Below are 17,190 nucleotides of genomic sequence, written 5' to 3'. Positions count from 1 at the left end.
ACAGGTATTTGAACCAGGCTCTTGTGCTTCAGAGCAAAGATTTTTAAGATTCTTGTAAATGGATGAACTTCGCTCATCTATGCAAAGGCCACCACATTTCTTCTAGAATTTGTCAGAGAGTGTTTAATATAAACTTGCTTTACAGCATTTTCCACATTGACTCCCTCATTATAGAACAACAGTTTAATTATTATTACTACCCAAGACCAAGGCTAGTGCCAGGATGTCTTAGGTGTTTAATGAATGTTTGCTATAAATTATTTCAAAATGAGAGTAGGATCATGTAATGTTGCAGAGTGTGGTCTTTGGATCCTCATGCCATGGGGTGACTGTAATAATACTATCTAACCTGTTATGGCTCAGTTTCCCCTCTGTCAGTCCCATAAAGTAATTGCCCATTCTTTCATTAACATTTAAAAAATTAATGATGAGACTCTGAAAAACAACCTGAGGGATTTGAAGGGGCGGAGGGTGGGAGGTTGGGGGAACCAGGTGGCAGGTACGAGAAAGGGCACGGATTGCATGGAGTACTGGGTGTGGTGCAAAAACAATGAATACTGTTATGCTGAAAAGAAATAAAAAAATTAATGATGAGGATACTTAATTAAGGATGCCTCTATTATTATGACTATAATGGGATAACTTTTAAAAAGAATATACCCAAAGACAACTACAACTACTAGTATAACCACCCTACTATTTTTATTCATTCTCTTCTAAAACAAGGTATAAACCTTAAGAAACCAGTACTTTTAATCACACTTTGGTAATCAATTGAATACTTGCAATAAAGCGATTCTTTCCTCTTCCTGTAGATTCGAAATAAAATGATCGATGGAGAGAGTGGAGAAAAAACATTTAGAACTCTGGTTAAATCTCAAGATGAGGTAAGGATTGAGTCAGGCTTACTCTTAAGTAAGATGTATAGATCAATAATGATATTGGTAGTTTGTCTTTCCTGTTAAAGCAGTATTTATAAAACAGATGTCTCAGTAAATACATGTTTTTAAGACTTTCTTTGCTGAAGGATATTTTAAATATATTTTAAACTCTTTAATATTTGTTAAATATTTTGCTTTATGTTTCTTGATGTTGTTTTACATTTTATCAACACTATGTTCTTGAAAATTGTCATCATAGAAAATAGAGCACCAAATTTAATGTTGTGCCATCTTCTCTTAGGTCATTTCAGTCATGCAAAATTGAAGTTAATATTTAATACTGTATGCATTAAATGACCTGTGCATGCACATGTTCTAATTGTTGAGTTTCATATATTTTGGGTTTTTGTTGTTGTTATTTGTCTACTTTTGTTTGGCTTATCTTCCTTCACTATTTATGCACTTTATAATTCCTTGCATTTAAATCTGAAATTAAATCAAGGGGTAGCACAACTATACCCGTAAATTACTGGTACAGATATATAATACACATATTGTTTTACATTGATGTAGAAGAACTCTGTACAAGAGCAGTGTGTCTATCCATTATCAGTCGTATGTGGAGTAAATACACAGACATTAATATATTTGAATATTTGAAAAATACACAGAATCCAGAGGCTTTGGAGCCTGGAAATTTAAGTGTTTTTGTTTAACTTCTAACCTTTCCCTCACAGTGCCATTATTTTAAATGTAAACATTTCTTTTGAATTCCTCAGCAGATCTTTCTCTAAGATGGGAGCTAGGATCCAAATAGGATCCTCCATTAGCACTTGGCTTTTCTCACTTAATATCATTAGGAGTCCCCATTACCAGAAGACAGGAGGAGGTATATATCAATTTCAGTCATTGTTGAAACTTCAATTCTCTTTCCTTAGACTGTAGCCATGTTCTTTACCCATCCACTCTTTGAGGAAAGATGTAAACCATTAAGCAGTTCTGCCGACTTTTCCGTGTTGTTCTGCCAAGAACTCTTTACCCTGCATATTCTTTCCTCAACTTTAAATTAATTTTGTTTCTATTAAGTCACACTGATGTTTTCCTCCTTTAGTTTACCATAAATTCCTCTAACCAATAGGTAGACTTTTCTTATTAACCATCTAATCACTTGCAGACTTTTCTTATTAATAATATTGAAAGAAAATATATCTTGTATGTTTACTTTTTTAATCTGATATACTGTTTTTTAACTTGCGGAACATCACTAATTTGACATTTTTTTTTAAAGATTTTATTTTTTATTTATTTGGCAGACAGAGATCACAAGTAGGCAGAGAGGCAGGCAGAGAGAGAGAGAGAGGAGGAAGCAGGGGCTCCATCCCAAGACCCTGGGATCATGACCTGAGCTGAAGGCAGAGGCTTTAACCCACTGAGCCACCCAGGCACCCCTTGACATTTTTTTTATGAGTGGTATGAAACACATGAACATTATTTCTTTTCTTTTTTAAGGATCGCACTAGTCCAAAAACCTCATCAGTTCCTGTTCTCCCTCCCTCCATCCTCCACACACGTAAACCAGAGGAATATTTGATGAATAAAGCAGCATGTATGATTGCTATAAAATGAATTTGGCATCATACATTTCCTTCATCCTGTCAATTTAGATTTTTTAGAAGATTTATATATTTTTATTTCATCCATAAATTGTAGAACAGAATAGTATTTTGTCCAGAGGTTGATTAAATTAGACAGTGATTGTAAAGTGCTTAGTGTATTGGCTAAAATGAAGTAACATATCAGTGAAGATTATTGTTCTATGAGGATGATAAAGCTGGAGAGAACTAGAAAAATGTGAAAATGCATATATGCCATCACTATACCTAATGAAAGAATGAATGATAATTTCTTTACTAGTATTCGGTAGCGACGTATGAAGAATTTTGTATCCATCAAGGTGTTGAGCTCTGTACTTCCTTTCCCTGGTAGATTTGGTTGTTTTTCTGACCCTCACTGATACAAAGTAATTAATTTTCTTTGATAAATGCTATAAAAATGGCTTAATAAGAACAGTAATATGCTAACCATATGTTTGGATCTAGAAACAGTGCAATAACTTCCTGAGATTACCAGTTTCTCACAAACACACTCTAGTGTGAATATATCTGAGGCTTATCTAATAGATCCTGGTCCTATTTTATTATTAAAATTTGTTTTTTAGAAAATGTTTTCAAAGGTTTGAGGTAAATAATTCAACATGAATTACTAAGATTTTGCACTTGAGAATCTTTAAAAGTCATGTGCAGGTATTTATTTTTGTCCTAAAATTTTGCTTTACTCACATGCAGACACACACACGCGCACACACACACACACATACACACACACACCCATAACAATTAATAAATATAGAATAGATCATTTGTGAGGGAGGCTATTGAATGACCACAGAATTTATAAATAAATTTTAGTGTTCTGCTTTTCATATAAGTTCACATAGGTTTTATAATGTGGTAACAACCATATCAAACTTTTTTTGTAGAGGTACATTGACAAAGGAAACAGGACATACACATGGACTCCTGTGAATGGAACAGATTACAGGTAACTAATTAGATTTACATATGCACTGTATAGAAGAGTTTTCTGTTGGGTGTCTTTCACCTATTTCTATTAGCAATTTTTGCAATAGATAAATATTAAGACCTTGCATTTTTAGAAACTGTTTTCATTATAATTAAAACAGAAAAGTTATTCTTTCCAGTGTAAAAATGTATTAAAATTATAGCTCTGATTTTCAAAATGGAAAAGATGGAAAAAAGCTAGGATTATAAAATTTAGAAATGAAAACTTGCGTGATATAAATCCATTTGATCATTTTGCATATATATGTTAGCAATAATTAATGTCGACAAAACCCCCTAATACTTAGTTTGTAGTTACTGCTTCCACTGATTTCTTCATTTAAATTGTCAGTTAGTTTTCACTGCTTACATTTAGGTAGCATATTAACTTAAAACTTGTCACATCATAACATGATCTGATATAAAATGCTCAATCAACACAATTTTCCTCCATGCGTGGCAAGTCCATGATATCCTGAGCACTCCCGTGGACAGGGCCTTGGAAAGCTGGACAGACTAATACCCTATAGTTCCTTGAAATTTCTCTCTGCTTCACTCATTGAGCATTTCCTTTGCTTTCTTGGTCTAACTCTTCTCTGAGGTCATAGCTTCCCCTGTGGTCCTATCCCTCATGCTCATAACACTGAGGTTGATAGGAATATTTCCTTCTTGGTACTCATTAGCTCTTCCTCTTCTCTGAAATCCCCATCTCTAAATCTAAGTCATTTTCTTTGCATTCCTGTAGGATTTCACTTTCTGGCTTGCTGTTAATCACTCATTCATGTAGATCACTATTTCTCATGCTGTTTTTGACATACCCACACTTTCTTAAAACAAAATTTATTTCCTAAATCACCTTTAAAAAAGATTTCAAAATGCAAGCTTAAAATTTTTATTATTAGATTTCCCAGATCTAGAATTATTCTGCCAAATTATTGAAAATTTTTGTAAATGCTGGGTCTCAGATTTCTCTATTTAACTCGTTCTGAGCTCGTAATAGAGAGTTTGCAGATGGGCCAGGTCCGTGGCCCACACTGAAACAACATGGACATTGATGAGTTTTTTAGTACTTGGACTCTCAGTTTATCTCCTCTTTACTGTGTGGGAAAGTGTTCCCTGCCTTTTTTCTTAGATGAACAAATTCTAAAGTAGAAGAAACTGGATCCCTTTAACCTTGACAATGAGTCAACAGTAATGGCAGTCATAATTTTTTAAAATTGTCATTATACCTTGCTTTAAATGTGTTCGTAAAAGTTTCACAAATATCCCCTACATTCAACCTCTTTCCCTCACACACAGTGATGGGACTGATTGTGGCCAGATTAATACCCCAATTCTGAGTATGTCATTCCTTGTTCATAAACCTTCATTTTGTTCCCATTTTCCTCCAGGTTAAACTGGGACTTCCAAGTCTGATTTTCTCATCTCACATTTCTCTCCCAGCCCATGTGCATGTTGGGTCTCTCCCTGTCCATCCCACACAGTCGCTGCTCTCTGAACGGTCCCGACTTTTCCACTTTGGCATGTTTTCCTCACACATTCCCTACCCAGATGTACCACTTGGGTCCAGATTTGGTCTGTTTTCATTAAAAGTACTTCCCTGAATCGGTGTATAAATAAATGCACAAGTAACAGTGTAGAGCAAATTAGAACATCTCTGTTGGAGAAGAAAAGGAAATGGCATGTTTTGACTTAATGAACAAAGTTCCAAATTTCATTTAGTGATTTTTGTCTTTATAAGCCTTGATGTAATTCAGTTATCACAGTTGAATTATAGTAATTAATTATTTTTATAGACTGCTCTTTTTTTCACGGAGAATTTAATTTTCTAGAAACATGATTGAGTTAAATAGGATGTTATAGTCCATTTAACTAAAGTAACCATGTGTATGTGAGTCACAAAAACATTGCATGGGCTCTCACATTCACCTGATGGCTGCTGGCTTTATTAGGCTTTAGTCCTTAGGAGAAAATAAAACAGCCTTGGGTCCACTGGTTTTATATGGGCAGAGACAGCAAACACTGCCCTACGACAGCATCATTGATGCAGAATGTTGGTAAAGATCTTACCTGCTAGATGTTGAAGAAAGAACCATTGCCTAGAGATGCAAGGAAATTAACTGTGACTGTATTTTTCTATAAAATGAAGTATAGCTTTTAATAACAGCCTGAGACGTGCAGGCCAATAAAATGTATATTTGATATGTCAGTTTTAAAACTTCTGTTGTGTTCCTCATGAGTTCCAACACTGTTTTTATGGTACGTGAGATGTAACCCAAGCTTAGAGAGTGACGCTGGGGCAGCCACATGATATAACGTTATCGGTTTTAATTAGAAGTTTCTCTTAGCGATAAATGCTGATGGAGCAGTAAAAATGTCCTAATTTCCCTTGAGAGGAATTTGTAGGAGACAATCTTCAAATGCTCAGTAATTCTACTCTACATTTTATAAATGGCAAGTGAATCATGAAAGGTCATCTTGCTTTCAGACTAATTGCACTGCTTATTTTAATTTTAATCTCTGCCTCCACTTAAAGGAAGTTACCTATAAAAAGAATGGAGAGATTTTCATTAAATCTACATAACATTTTATTTCTCTGACCTTTTCCCATAAGGACAGTCTATGAATTACTTAATGAAGGAGAAAGATGTGGGAATTGGAGGTAACAAGCATCCACTCATTTTGTTATCTTGACTGAATAATTAAATCGTAGGAAATAAACCTTTTTTTCCCCCTCTTTGTAGAGTGAATTTCTATCATATATGGTTGTAAGAAGGAAAACCGGAAATTCTATTTTTTTTTCCCTGTTCTGTGTTTTCCAATTTAAAAAAAAGTAGATAGTAAGATTACAGTTTGGGGCCTGGAAAACATGAAACTTGAATGATTTAAAAGATCTGCAAACAGGCAGAAATACTCAGAAGCCTAGAAACACACACCTTTGCTTGTGCATTATGAAACTTGAGAGTAAATATTAAAAATGAGTGCCGAGTGTCTTGTTTGGTCATGTTAATCAAGAGTTGCTTTTTGAAAATACTTAGTTCCCTGGGAATCTTCTTCCCTCATTTTTTGTACCATTGGTTTCTAATTCTCCTTCAGTATTAAAGCATAGTGAGTCATTTGCAAGTGTAAATGGAGATATGGAATAGTAGTTATGTCCTACACAAATACATTAGCCCTCTCAAGGGTAGAAGAATTACACGCAAGCGGTTGTGTTATTTCAAACTGCGTAATAATCAAATATTCCAAGGTCTTATATGCTCTAAGAACCAATAGGGTGAGCAGGCAGTCTTTCTTAGTGCTGTAAGGGGATCTGAATTTTCTTACCAGCAGACACTAGGGAATTTGCTTCAAGACTATAGTCTTAAAGTGGGAGGTCTTTAACCCTCAAAGGGGTATTTTTCAGATGATTTTATGCATCGTGTCGTAGAAATGGTAATACTTAACATTTGTAATTTTTAAATAGTGTACATTTGCCAGAGAGCACTTGAACATGGTTTATAATTCATGAAAGAGGGGTATCCAATTAGTATAGTATTTATTTTCTTTAAATGTAACCGTATATTCTCCATCTTTTCCAACACTCCAAGTGTTTCTGTACATGTTCCTGGAAATACAGTACACATGACATTTCTTTCTCAGCTAATTTGCGGGCACATTTAGTAGCTTATTTTCCTTGTGTCTCTTCTGATTCCCTACAACGTAGAGAACTGGAGGACTCTGGATTGCAAGACTGAATAAAGTACTCTATTCTCTGAGTGCATTTTCTTGTCATAGTAATATGTCTCTTCTTTCCCATGAGGAAGATCTTTGGATTTTCCATTAACTGGATGTGTCTTTTTTTTTTTTTTTAAGTTGTTTGTTTGTGTTTATGCTTCTCTTGTTTCTATTGCAGTTTGGCCTTGGTATTACCAACCTACAGTTTTTACTATATAAAAGCCAAAATAGAAGAGACAATAACTCAGGCCAGATGTAAGTACTGTGAAAGTGACCCCAGAGTCTATTTACCTCTTAGTATCAGATGTATAAATTTGTCTAGATTTTAGAATGCCCAAGGCCTATACATTTTAGTAGGTGTCACTACCAAATCTACAGCAATGATTCTAACCCATTCCAAACATGCAAGGAACAAGAAATATTCTACGTGGATAGAATATGAGCAGGTACCTGGTCTCACCGGCATCCCCACCACCCTACCCTGCCTCGCTTTGTGCTCATAGAATCATTGCAGTGCTGTGTTCTCTGTTGCTGTCATTTTAAGGGTCTGCTAGCTGGTGCAAAATGTTTCACATGGTCTCTACTCATGGCACTGTGCTAATAAGGCTTTAACTTTTCTTTTTCTAATTTTTTCTTTTTTTTTTTTTTGCATTTGGCTAGAATAATATTGTGCTCCACATCTTCTATTTTGTTTGAATAAGTTAAATTACATTGGTCTTCGGCTTTGGTTTGGCAATTAACTTCCTTCTCATAATCCAAATGAATAATGTCTTCAGTAACTCAAATGGATTATTTTTTAAAAGCATCATTTAGAATGTGGAGTAATTACTAACATTAGTGCATATTTTAAGTCATTAGTAATCTTTGTTTTTGGTGACTAGACTTAGTAAAGTAAAATGACCATCATATCCTTTGTATATCAGCTATTACTCACAACCTAAATTTTTTGTTATGATAAAGTAAAGAAAAAAAAATGTGTGTATATACCTTTTATATCTGACTTTAAGTAAATTGTAATTTCTTTTATTCTCCTGTTGGTTCTTTTTTCTCTCTGCAATCCTTGTTCCCATTGTGCTAAATTTAGGATCTTATATTTACACTTGGACTTGATAGATATGATGGTCTTTTTAACAACCAGCAACTTTGCATGAGCTAGTTCTTCACTTGATAAATGAGGGGATGACTTGTTGGTCTTTGAGGGTTGGTGAATGCTTCTGAATATAGGCTAACATCGTCACCATTGCACCTGCATTAAACACTTTGCAAAATAGACCCTTGAAATCGCCACAGTACAGAGAGGGAGCTCTAGTAGTAACTGACAGGACATACCTTCCAGTCTTCAAAGAGATGTCTTTTTTTTCCAGACTTCAGCTGTACATAAATATACCTTTGATCTATGCACAATATTTTTATTCAAGAAAGTCATTGAATAAAATATTGTTTGTGACCCCCTTTGCTTTACCCTCTTTTTTTTTTGTTTCCCTGCTTTCTCTTTCTGATGGATTTTCACAGCCAAAAAGGGCAAAATGAAGGGCAAGTATTTTCTTGTTGCTCAATTTCTTTCTGTTTAGTACACTTGACATTTCCACTGATATTTCCATTCCTATTGGATATTATCCTCTGTGCTTCTCATCTGCTAGATTTTCCTCCATGATCACTCAAACCTTAGCAGCAGAAATGGTGGAAAGAATATGCTTGTGTTTTCATATGCAATGTATTTCACATTTAGGTTTTTTTTTGAGGCTTAAATACTTGCGTGTTTTTAATCCTTCCACCTACTAATTCATACCTAATATGAAGAATGTTACTAATTAACTAAAGGCATTGATGAGTTTATTAAAATCATTTTCTTTACCGTAATATTGATAAAAATTTTATGTTGAGATTTTAAATGAAATAACTCTGATGTAACATTGACATAAAAGATACCATGGTTATGGTATGTTTAGTAAATGGAAAACTTCTAAGACAGTATTTTTCTTATATAACTGGTCTAATTTTTATTATGAAGTTAAAATGGATTTTATAATTAGATTATGCAGTATCAAGGACCTTTTAGGATAAAGTACTCTTTTTAGTTTTTTCTTAATAGGTTATCGTTCTAATGCCTTCATATCGTCGTAGAAACTCAAGATGTGTACTCTGGATGGCTTATCTAATCCTGTAACATTATCTTTGCAGATTCTGAAACACTGAAGCCGGATAATTTTGAAGAATCTGGCTACACATTCATAGCACCAAGGTTGGTTTTGTTTTGTTTCATTTTTTTATAACTTGTATGGATAAGTAAGCCTTCAGTCACAGTTCTGAGTTAATCCCGTGCCGAATTATGGAATCAAAGGGAGCAATAACTTTAAAACTGAAACTATATTCTATTCATTCATTGACTCAGTAAGCAACATCCTAGGCTAAGCAATGTTCCGACTCCAGGGACATATCAGTGAATAAGACAGAGGTAGACTTTGCTCTTATTGGAAGTAACAGTGGTATCCATCAATAGTGAAGAACTGGGTATGTGCCTTTGTGAGTACACAGACACAAAATACTCTGTATGTATGTGTGTATAATACACACATACACTTGGGGGATATACTGAGATATCTACAGATATATATGTGTGTATAGACATAAGGTTAGAATATCTGAACATCATAATTGCTTTATTTATTTTGAGTGTTCTAATAATGCTCTGCAAAAGCATTTTAATATAGTGACACTTTCTCACATACTTTTTAATATTCTTTTTTCTCTTATAATCCCCCTTCTCTAACCCTAATATACATCTTTCTCCCTACCTCTATTTTCATGTAATGATTTGATACTCAATAACTCAAGCGTTCTTTTAGTTTTTTTCTTCGTTCTTTTATTTTTTATAGGTTTTTATTTGATGTTAGTTAACATACTGTTTAATATTAGGTTCAGGTATACAATATAGTCATTAGCACTTCCATATAATACCTGGTGCTCATCACAAGTGCCCTCCTTAATCCCCATCGACTATTTCACCCATCCCCGCATCCACCTCCCCTCTGGTAACCATAATTTTCTTCTCGATCGTTGAGACTCTGTTTCTTGGTTTGCCTCTCTCATTCTTTTCTTTCTCCTTTGTTGCTTAAATGCCGCATCTGAGTAAAATTATACAGTATTAGGCTTATTTTGCTTAGCATAATGCTTCTGTCTAGCTCCACCCATGTTGTTGCAAATGGCAAGATTTCATTCTTCATTATGGTTGAGTAATATTCTATCGTGTGTACATACCACAGCTTCTTTAGCCATTCATCAGTCAGTGGATGGTGCTTGCGTTGGTCTCATAATTTGGCTATTGTAGATCATGCTGTATAAACATCAGGGGGCGTATCTCTTTGAATTAGTATTGTTTTATTCTTTGGATAAATACCTAGTAGTGAGGTATTTTGTAAGCTAGCTCTATTTTTAAGTTTTTCAGGAACCCCCTATATAGTTGTCCAGAGGGGCTGCAGCAGTTTGCATTCTCACCAGCAATGCAAGAGGGTTCTGCTTTCTCCACATCCTTGCCAACACCTGCTGTTTGTGTTGTTGATTGTAGCATTCACACTGGTGTGAAGTGATACATCATTGTAGTTTGGATTTGCATTTCTCTGATAAGTGATTTTGAGCATCTTCCCATGTGTCTGTTGGCCATCTGTGTGTCTTCTTTGGAAAAATGTCACTCATGTCTTATGCCCATTTTTAAATTGGATTATTTGTCTTGGGGTGCTGCATTTTAGAAGTTCTTTGTATATTTTTGATCCCATCCCTTTACCAGGTAGGGCATTTGCAAACATCTCCTGTTCCATAGGTTGCGTATTAGTTTTGGTGAGGGCTTCTTTCCTTAGATAAAAACTAAGCTTTTTATTTTGATGAAGTCCAGATGGTTTATTTTTGCTTTTGTTTCCCTCAGGAGACATGGTTTCAAGTGTCCCATTTAGGTCTTTCATCTGTTTTGAATTTATTGTTGGGTCTAGTATAAGCACGTGGTCCAGTTTCTTTCTTTTGCATATTGTTGACCAGTTTTCCAGCACCATTTGTTGAAGAGGCTTTTTCCCATTGGATCTTACTTCCTGCTCTGTCAAAGATTAATGGGCCATATAGTCATGGATTCATTTCTGGGTTTTCTGTTCTGTTCAGTTGATCTCTGTGTCTGTCTGTGCCAGTACCAGACTGTTTTGATTACTACTGCCTTGTAATGTAACTTGGAGTTCAGAACTATGATGCCTCCAGCTTTGTTTCCCTTTGTTCCTTGGTTCTTAATTTGCACTCTGTAGCAAACACATATAATAATATCAAATTAATATAATTCTATCAATCAATCTAGGCTAAACTATTGAAGAGAAAAGATTTAGAATAGTATATCAATAATTTCTCACATTTTATAGTTCTTAAAGAAATTACTGTAAGAACCCAAAGACAGCTCACAAAATTGAAGAGTAACTCAGACCATTTTGGGAGGGAATACTTTTTGACAAAACTCTGCTAACAAAGCGTATTTTTGGCTTCATGAGTGACTTTGTCCTTTAGCAGCTTCTCCTGCTTGAATTTCCGTCACTGTCTGATACTATTGAATCCTGGGGGATTCTTTGCCTCCTCTTGCTTGTGACACCCTATTTGGGGGTTCTTCCTCCCTCCCTGGGCTGCAGAGTCAGTCTCTTTCATGAGGGTGCTAGCGTAGGCCCTCTTGTTTTTCTGTGTCTACACACACCACCCTTCTATTTGATGTCGATAGTTTGAGGCAATGCCTTCAAAATCCACAAAATGGCCATAATGTCTAGAGACAAAGGAGGCATGCCATTTATTGAGATTACATTATAATATAGGATCAAGCAATATATTTCCAGACTTTATGTCTACATACATATTTCAGTGGGAGACATTCATGTTTATGGAAAACTAACAGGAATATCTCTTTGGTGTGATTCAGCTCAGCGTCTCCTAAGCATTTGTCTTTGCTCCCTTTCCTTTATATATTTTACTCCATCACCAAGTCTTGCCAAACAGAATTTATCATATGAATATCAAGTGTGTCTGCAAAACTCTGCTGCCTTTCTTCTCATCCAGATCAGTGCTTTCTCAGACCGAAGCTACCACAGCTGCCTCCTACTTGACGTCCCTACCTCCCCAAAGCCCTCTTTACTTCCCAGTCTGGTCTCATTTCTGTAGCTGGAGAGAGTTTCTAGAATGTGAATAAAATTATGTTTCTCATCTGTTAAATGTGAACCAATAGCTCAACAGTGTCTTGTGACACTCTGTACCTTATATCGTAGCTTTCAGCTGCTCTGCTACTGGGTCCCCGTTTACAGTGTGGTCCTTACACTCTAAATCTGGGGCCAGCAAATTATAACCTGTAGCCTCCTGTTTTATACAAAGTTTTGTTAGAACACAGCCATACTGGTTTGGTGCTCTATTGTCTGTGGCAGCTTTCACCTCAAAGGCATAGTTGATGAGTTGTGGCATAGACCTTATAGCCCATTGAGTCTGAATCATTTATTATCTGGCCCTTGAACAAAAAGTTTGCCAACCTCTGCTCTAAATTCCAAACACATTAAACTTCTCTTGGTTCCTATGTGTGCTTCCCCCCGCCCCCTTAACTCTGGATCCACTAATTTTCTGGTTTTGGCCTGCACTCAGGCACAGCCCACCCAGCCCTTCCCAAACCCCAATTTCAAAGCTCCTCGCTCTAGGAATTCCCTTACCATTTTCACTGGGTTAGACATGCTTGCTGACTGCTTCATTGAATACTGTATTTCCCTTACTAGAGCACCGGTCCATTTTACGTCATTTACTTTCCCCAGTAAAGCAACAACTCAATCTGATTGACTCACCATTCAATACCCAGCATCCATCCCACTCATTGCCTGGCACACAGTGGTGCTGACTAAATATATACGGTGTTTGTAGAATCTATAAAGATGTAAAGAATATTTTAAAACTGATTATTAAAATACTTGCAATCTTAACACCTTTTCCAATATAACTGAGCATCTTAAAACGGCTAAAACCAGTTTTAGCTAGAAAGAATATTAGAGGCAGAACAAGATCCCACAGAATATTAACATATTGGTTCATTACATGGTGTAAGAAGTGTTGAAATTAGATGTGATATATTGATAAGATTCTCCTTCCATCTCCGATCTGTTTTTCTCTAGGCAATTCTTCACCCATCTCTCCCAGTTACTGAATAGCAGACTGGGCAGGCTGGCTTTCTGAGCTATACTGTTAGACAGTGTGGAAAATATGGCAGAAGTCCCAGTGCTCAGAGAGAGGATAAATGTAGTTCTGAATTCCAGTTCCCAATTTATAAGCAATGACTGTTGAGTTCAGCGAGGATTAACATATGAACCATTTCTGTGGTATGACTGGAAAAGTAGAATTTACCTATGTGTTTAGAGAAGAAGTAAATACTAGAGAAGGGAAATGTTACAGCTTGTGGACAGTGACGTTCACCTCAATCAATATCTGTTGAACCTTTTACAGGAATGATTATTTTTACTGCTCCAGAGAACTCTGTAGTAAGTTAGTATTATCCCATTTCACAGATTAGGAAACTTCCTTGCTATTTCAAGATCTAAGTATGTATATTGATTATCAAAGGCTAATTGATCTCAGAAAAACATCCAGTGCCTCTGAGTAAAATATAAATGCATAGAGCATTGTTTTTACTGTTAAAAGTTATGCAGAGGGATGAAAGGTCTAAGTGACTAAGAAATGGAATAATTTGGCTATTTTTCAGAAATGAAAAAGACATTTCAAAGATGGGTTAGAATGGGAACGGAATAGTATGTGATAGCCTGTAATTAAAGTTGATGGTGGGGGGAAGTCCATTTTAGCTGTCAGTCATGCAAACTTTCTCCACCCTGTCTCAAAACAAAAACTTCTACGAACTGAGAAGTTTTGTGGTTTTGTGTTTCGTGTGTGTGTGTGTGTGTGTGTGTGTGTTTTAAGTTTGTTTTTGAAGAAGTTCTGACGTTCTCTTTCTACTCTCTGAGGCTTTCTGTTTAGGTGATGGTCTTGCCTCTGAAAATGTTCACTACACAATTGCACTTCAAGTCCTCAATATTTGATTATCCCGTATGTTGCATTAACCTAGTTAGTATAATGACAACCTTACATTTATGTTGTTTTCTATTTGTTTTCAATTTCCAAAACACTTAGGATAGCAGTTCTCAAAGTAGGGGGTCTCAAAACCCTGTGGGTTCCAGAGGCCCTCTCAGAACCGACCAGGTCCTAAAACAGTGGTGATGTTTGTCTTTTCTTCACATCGACATTTGCCGGGACAGGAGAAAGGCCGTGGGGAGTGGACATCTTAGCAGGAACCCAGGCAGTGACACTAAAGGGTCCTGGTAGCCATTGTAATCTTCCTTGCTGGGAGAAAAGCCAGTCTCACTCTAAAATAGCCTTGATGGAATCAGTAAAAATTATTCGTTTTATTGAAACTTTACCCTTGAGTACATGTCTTTTACTCTTCAGTGGGAAGGAAGTGGGAGTCCTGCTGCATACCAGAGTAACTTGGCTATCTCAAAGGAGAGCACTTGTGTGACTGAATTCAGAGCTAAAATAGGGGCTCCTTGCACTTTTTTCAGGAAATAGAATTTTACTTGACAGAATGACTTAGGTATTCGATGAACATTTTCTCAATAACCAAGTAAGGCTTCTGCTTTGAAGAAAATAACAGTGTTTGTTGCTCATGATAAAATCTGTACCTTCACACAAAAGTAAGAATTTGGGGGCAATTTGTATTTACTGCATCCCCGTAGTCATCTGGTGAGACTAGTGATAATAATGAAGGTGATTTTTCAGTTTTATAGGGAAATGTGTCGTCATTTGGCAGATCTGCAAATTTTCCAATGACCAATTCATGATGCTGCAAAATCGGGTTGATTTAAAATGTAACGTAGTGCACTGAATTTTAATGGCAACAGTACAAAAAGTTCATTGCTTCAAATTCCATATTACAACTAACTACCAAGAAATTACTAGTAATCAAGTTTTGGTATATTATTAAAAAAAAAGAAGAAGAAGAAGAGATACAATACTTGGGAAGCATATAAAATAGTTCTGTCTTTTCCAACTGCATATCTTTAGGAGAACACCTTTTTTTCATGTGCCCAAATAGAATCTTGCTGTTGCTAGAAGAAAGTATGCTTCTGCATTCAATTAAGTCCGGAATTAGAGATTTGCAAATAGGTAAATCAGTGCCACTTTTTTTTTTTCCCCGATAGGTTATTAAAACACACACACACACACACACACAGTAATTTCTCATAAAAATGTTAATATGGAATGGGTTTATTCTGGATATTTAGTGAGTATTTTCCATTTTCTCTGTTAATTTCTATATGGAAACTACAAATATACAACATACATTGAAAATAGTGCATTTAGAACAACAAAAGGTAACATTTGTTGAGCACCTGTTGCCAGAGGGCAGGTGCTTAATATATATTATCCACACTACTCACCTCTTATTGTCCAAGTTTTGTTCCATTATACAGAGGAGGAAATGGAAATATGAAATTAAACAGCTTGCAAAGTCACAGAGGTAGTAAAAGTGTTTTTACTTCCTCTGGTGGCTGTGTACTTTAAAAAAAAAAAAAAGTTGTGGTGTTCATAGCTAATGTCTTAAATTTTTTTTTTCAGAGATTACTGCAATGATCTTAAAATATCAGATAACAACACTGAATTTCTTTTAAATTTCAATGAGTTTATTGATAGAAAGACTCCAAACAACCCATCCTGTAAGTATAGATAGGTTTGTAGTAATTATTTGGTGTCATTATTACTGTATCCAGTGTGGTCAACTCTTGCTTCAGATTTGTGTGTTAGCATGCTGGTATCTTGACTTATGTTTAAATTTTTTTTTTAAAGATTTTATTTATTTATTTGACAGACAAGATCACAAGTAGGCAGAGAGGCAGGCAGAGAAAGAGAGAGAGAGGAAGCAGGCTCCCTGCTGAGCAGAGAGCCCAATGCGGGGCTTGATCCCAGGACCCTGGGATCATGACCTGAGCCAAAGGCAGAGGCTTTAACCCACTGAGCCACCCAGGCGCCCCAACTTATGTTTAAATCTTTAATGGTAAAATGTAACAATTTGACTTTTTATATACGAAAGAATTTTTATTTCATTATGAAGGAAAATGACATTTTCAAAGCCAGGTGATATATTCCTACAAATGTTTAAATGTAAATAGGGTATCCTTTATCTTGGCTCTTTTCACATTTAAGGAACTTAATTTTGATGATACACACACACACACACACACATACACACACACTCTGTAGCCTCTTCTCATTTATTTATTTTAAATTCAATTAGCCAACTTAAAGTACATCATTAGTTTCAGATACAGTGTTCTATGTTTTGAAGGCTTTTCATTGCATTGTACTTGCTATACAGAAGAAAACATACATGTTTTTATTGATGATCTCTATCCTCCAATTTATATAAACAGTTTTAAGATGAGAATAAAAAACAAGGCATAAATTAAAATATATCACTTAGTGTCTTCTGATCAATTTACAGATGCTTCTATTTTATGAAGTTGGAACAATTTGGAGTAAAAAGGAATTTTAATAATTATTCTTTAACCAGTACATTTGTCTTTCAGAGAAATTTACATCAGTCATACTGTAAAACTTAATAGAAATTAATGGATTCTTGGCTTTTAAAACACTTAAAAATCTTAACTGTTTTCTTACTAAAAGTGTCCTATAAAAATGCTACCATGAAAAGATGCAGTGGAGCTAGGTAAATGAGAGGAAAACCAACTGCATGGCAAAAATTTCCTTAATAAATATAACTTGGGAAAAAAAAATAAAAAGTAACAGTAACTGACTTTTATGTCCTTTCCTCCTCCTCCCTGCACCATCACTTGTTCTCCTCCTGTGCTTTTTTTATTTTTTTATTTTTTATGTTTTTTAAGATTTTATGTATTTATTTGAGAGAGAACACGAGCAGGGGG

At 35.5% G+C, this 17,190-nt stretch overlaps 1 protein-coding gene across 7 annotated transcripts in view; it reads left to right on the top strand.

Annotated features, from left to right (window-relative positions):
- CACNA2D1 (calcium voltage-gated channel auxiliary subunit alpha2delta 1) overlaps nt 1–17,190 on the top strand; it is a 504,453-nt gene that overhangs the window by 450,892 nt on the left and 36,371 nt on the right. For 3 of the 7 annotated variants that reach the window (XM_059170972.1, XM_059170971.1, XM_059170969.1), the window contains 6 exons: nt 816–887; nt 3,421–3,482; nt 7,395–7,471; nt 8,729–8,749; nt 9,398–9,458; nt 15,869–15,966. In XM_059170972.1, the coding sequence (XP_059026955.1) occupies nt 816–887; nt 3,421–3,482; nt 7,395–7,471; nt 8,729–8,749; nt 9,398–9,458; nt 15,869–15,966 (391 nt within the window). Of the gene's footprint in view, nt 1–815; nt 888–1,660; nt 1,764–3,420; nt 3,483–7,394; nt 7,472–8,728; nt 8,750–9,397; nt 9,459–15,868; nt 15,967–17,190 lie in introns of those variants that run through there. The other 4 variants (XM_059170974.1, XM_059170973.1, XM_059170970.1 and 1 more) reach the window with 2 other exon arrangements.

This window comes from Mustela lutreola, chromosome 4, assembly GCF_030435805.1.
Source record: "Mustela lutreola isolate mMusLut2 chromosome 4, mMusLut2.pri, whole genome shotgun sequence".
Lineage (NCBI taxonomy): Eukaryota > Metazoa > Chordata > Mammalia > Carnivora > Mustelidae > Mustela > Mustela lutreola.
The sequence above is the reverse complement of the archived record's forward strand: the minus strand, read 5'-3'. Positions and strand labels throughout refer to the sequence as shown.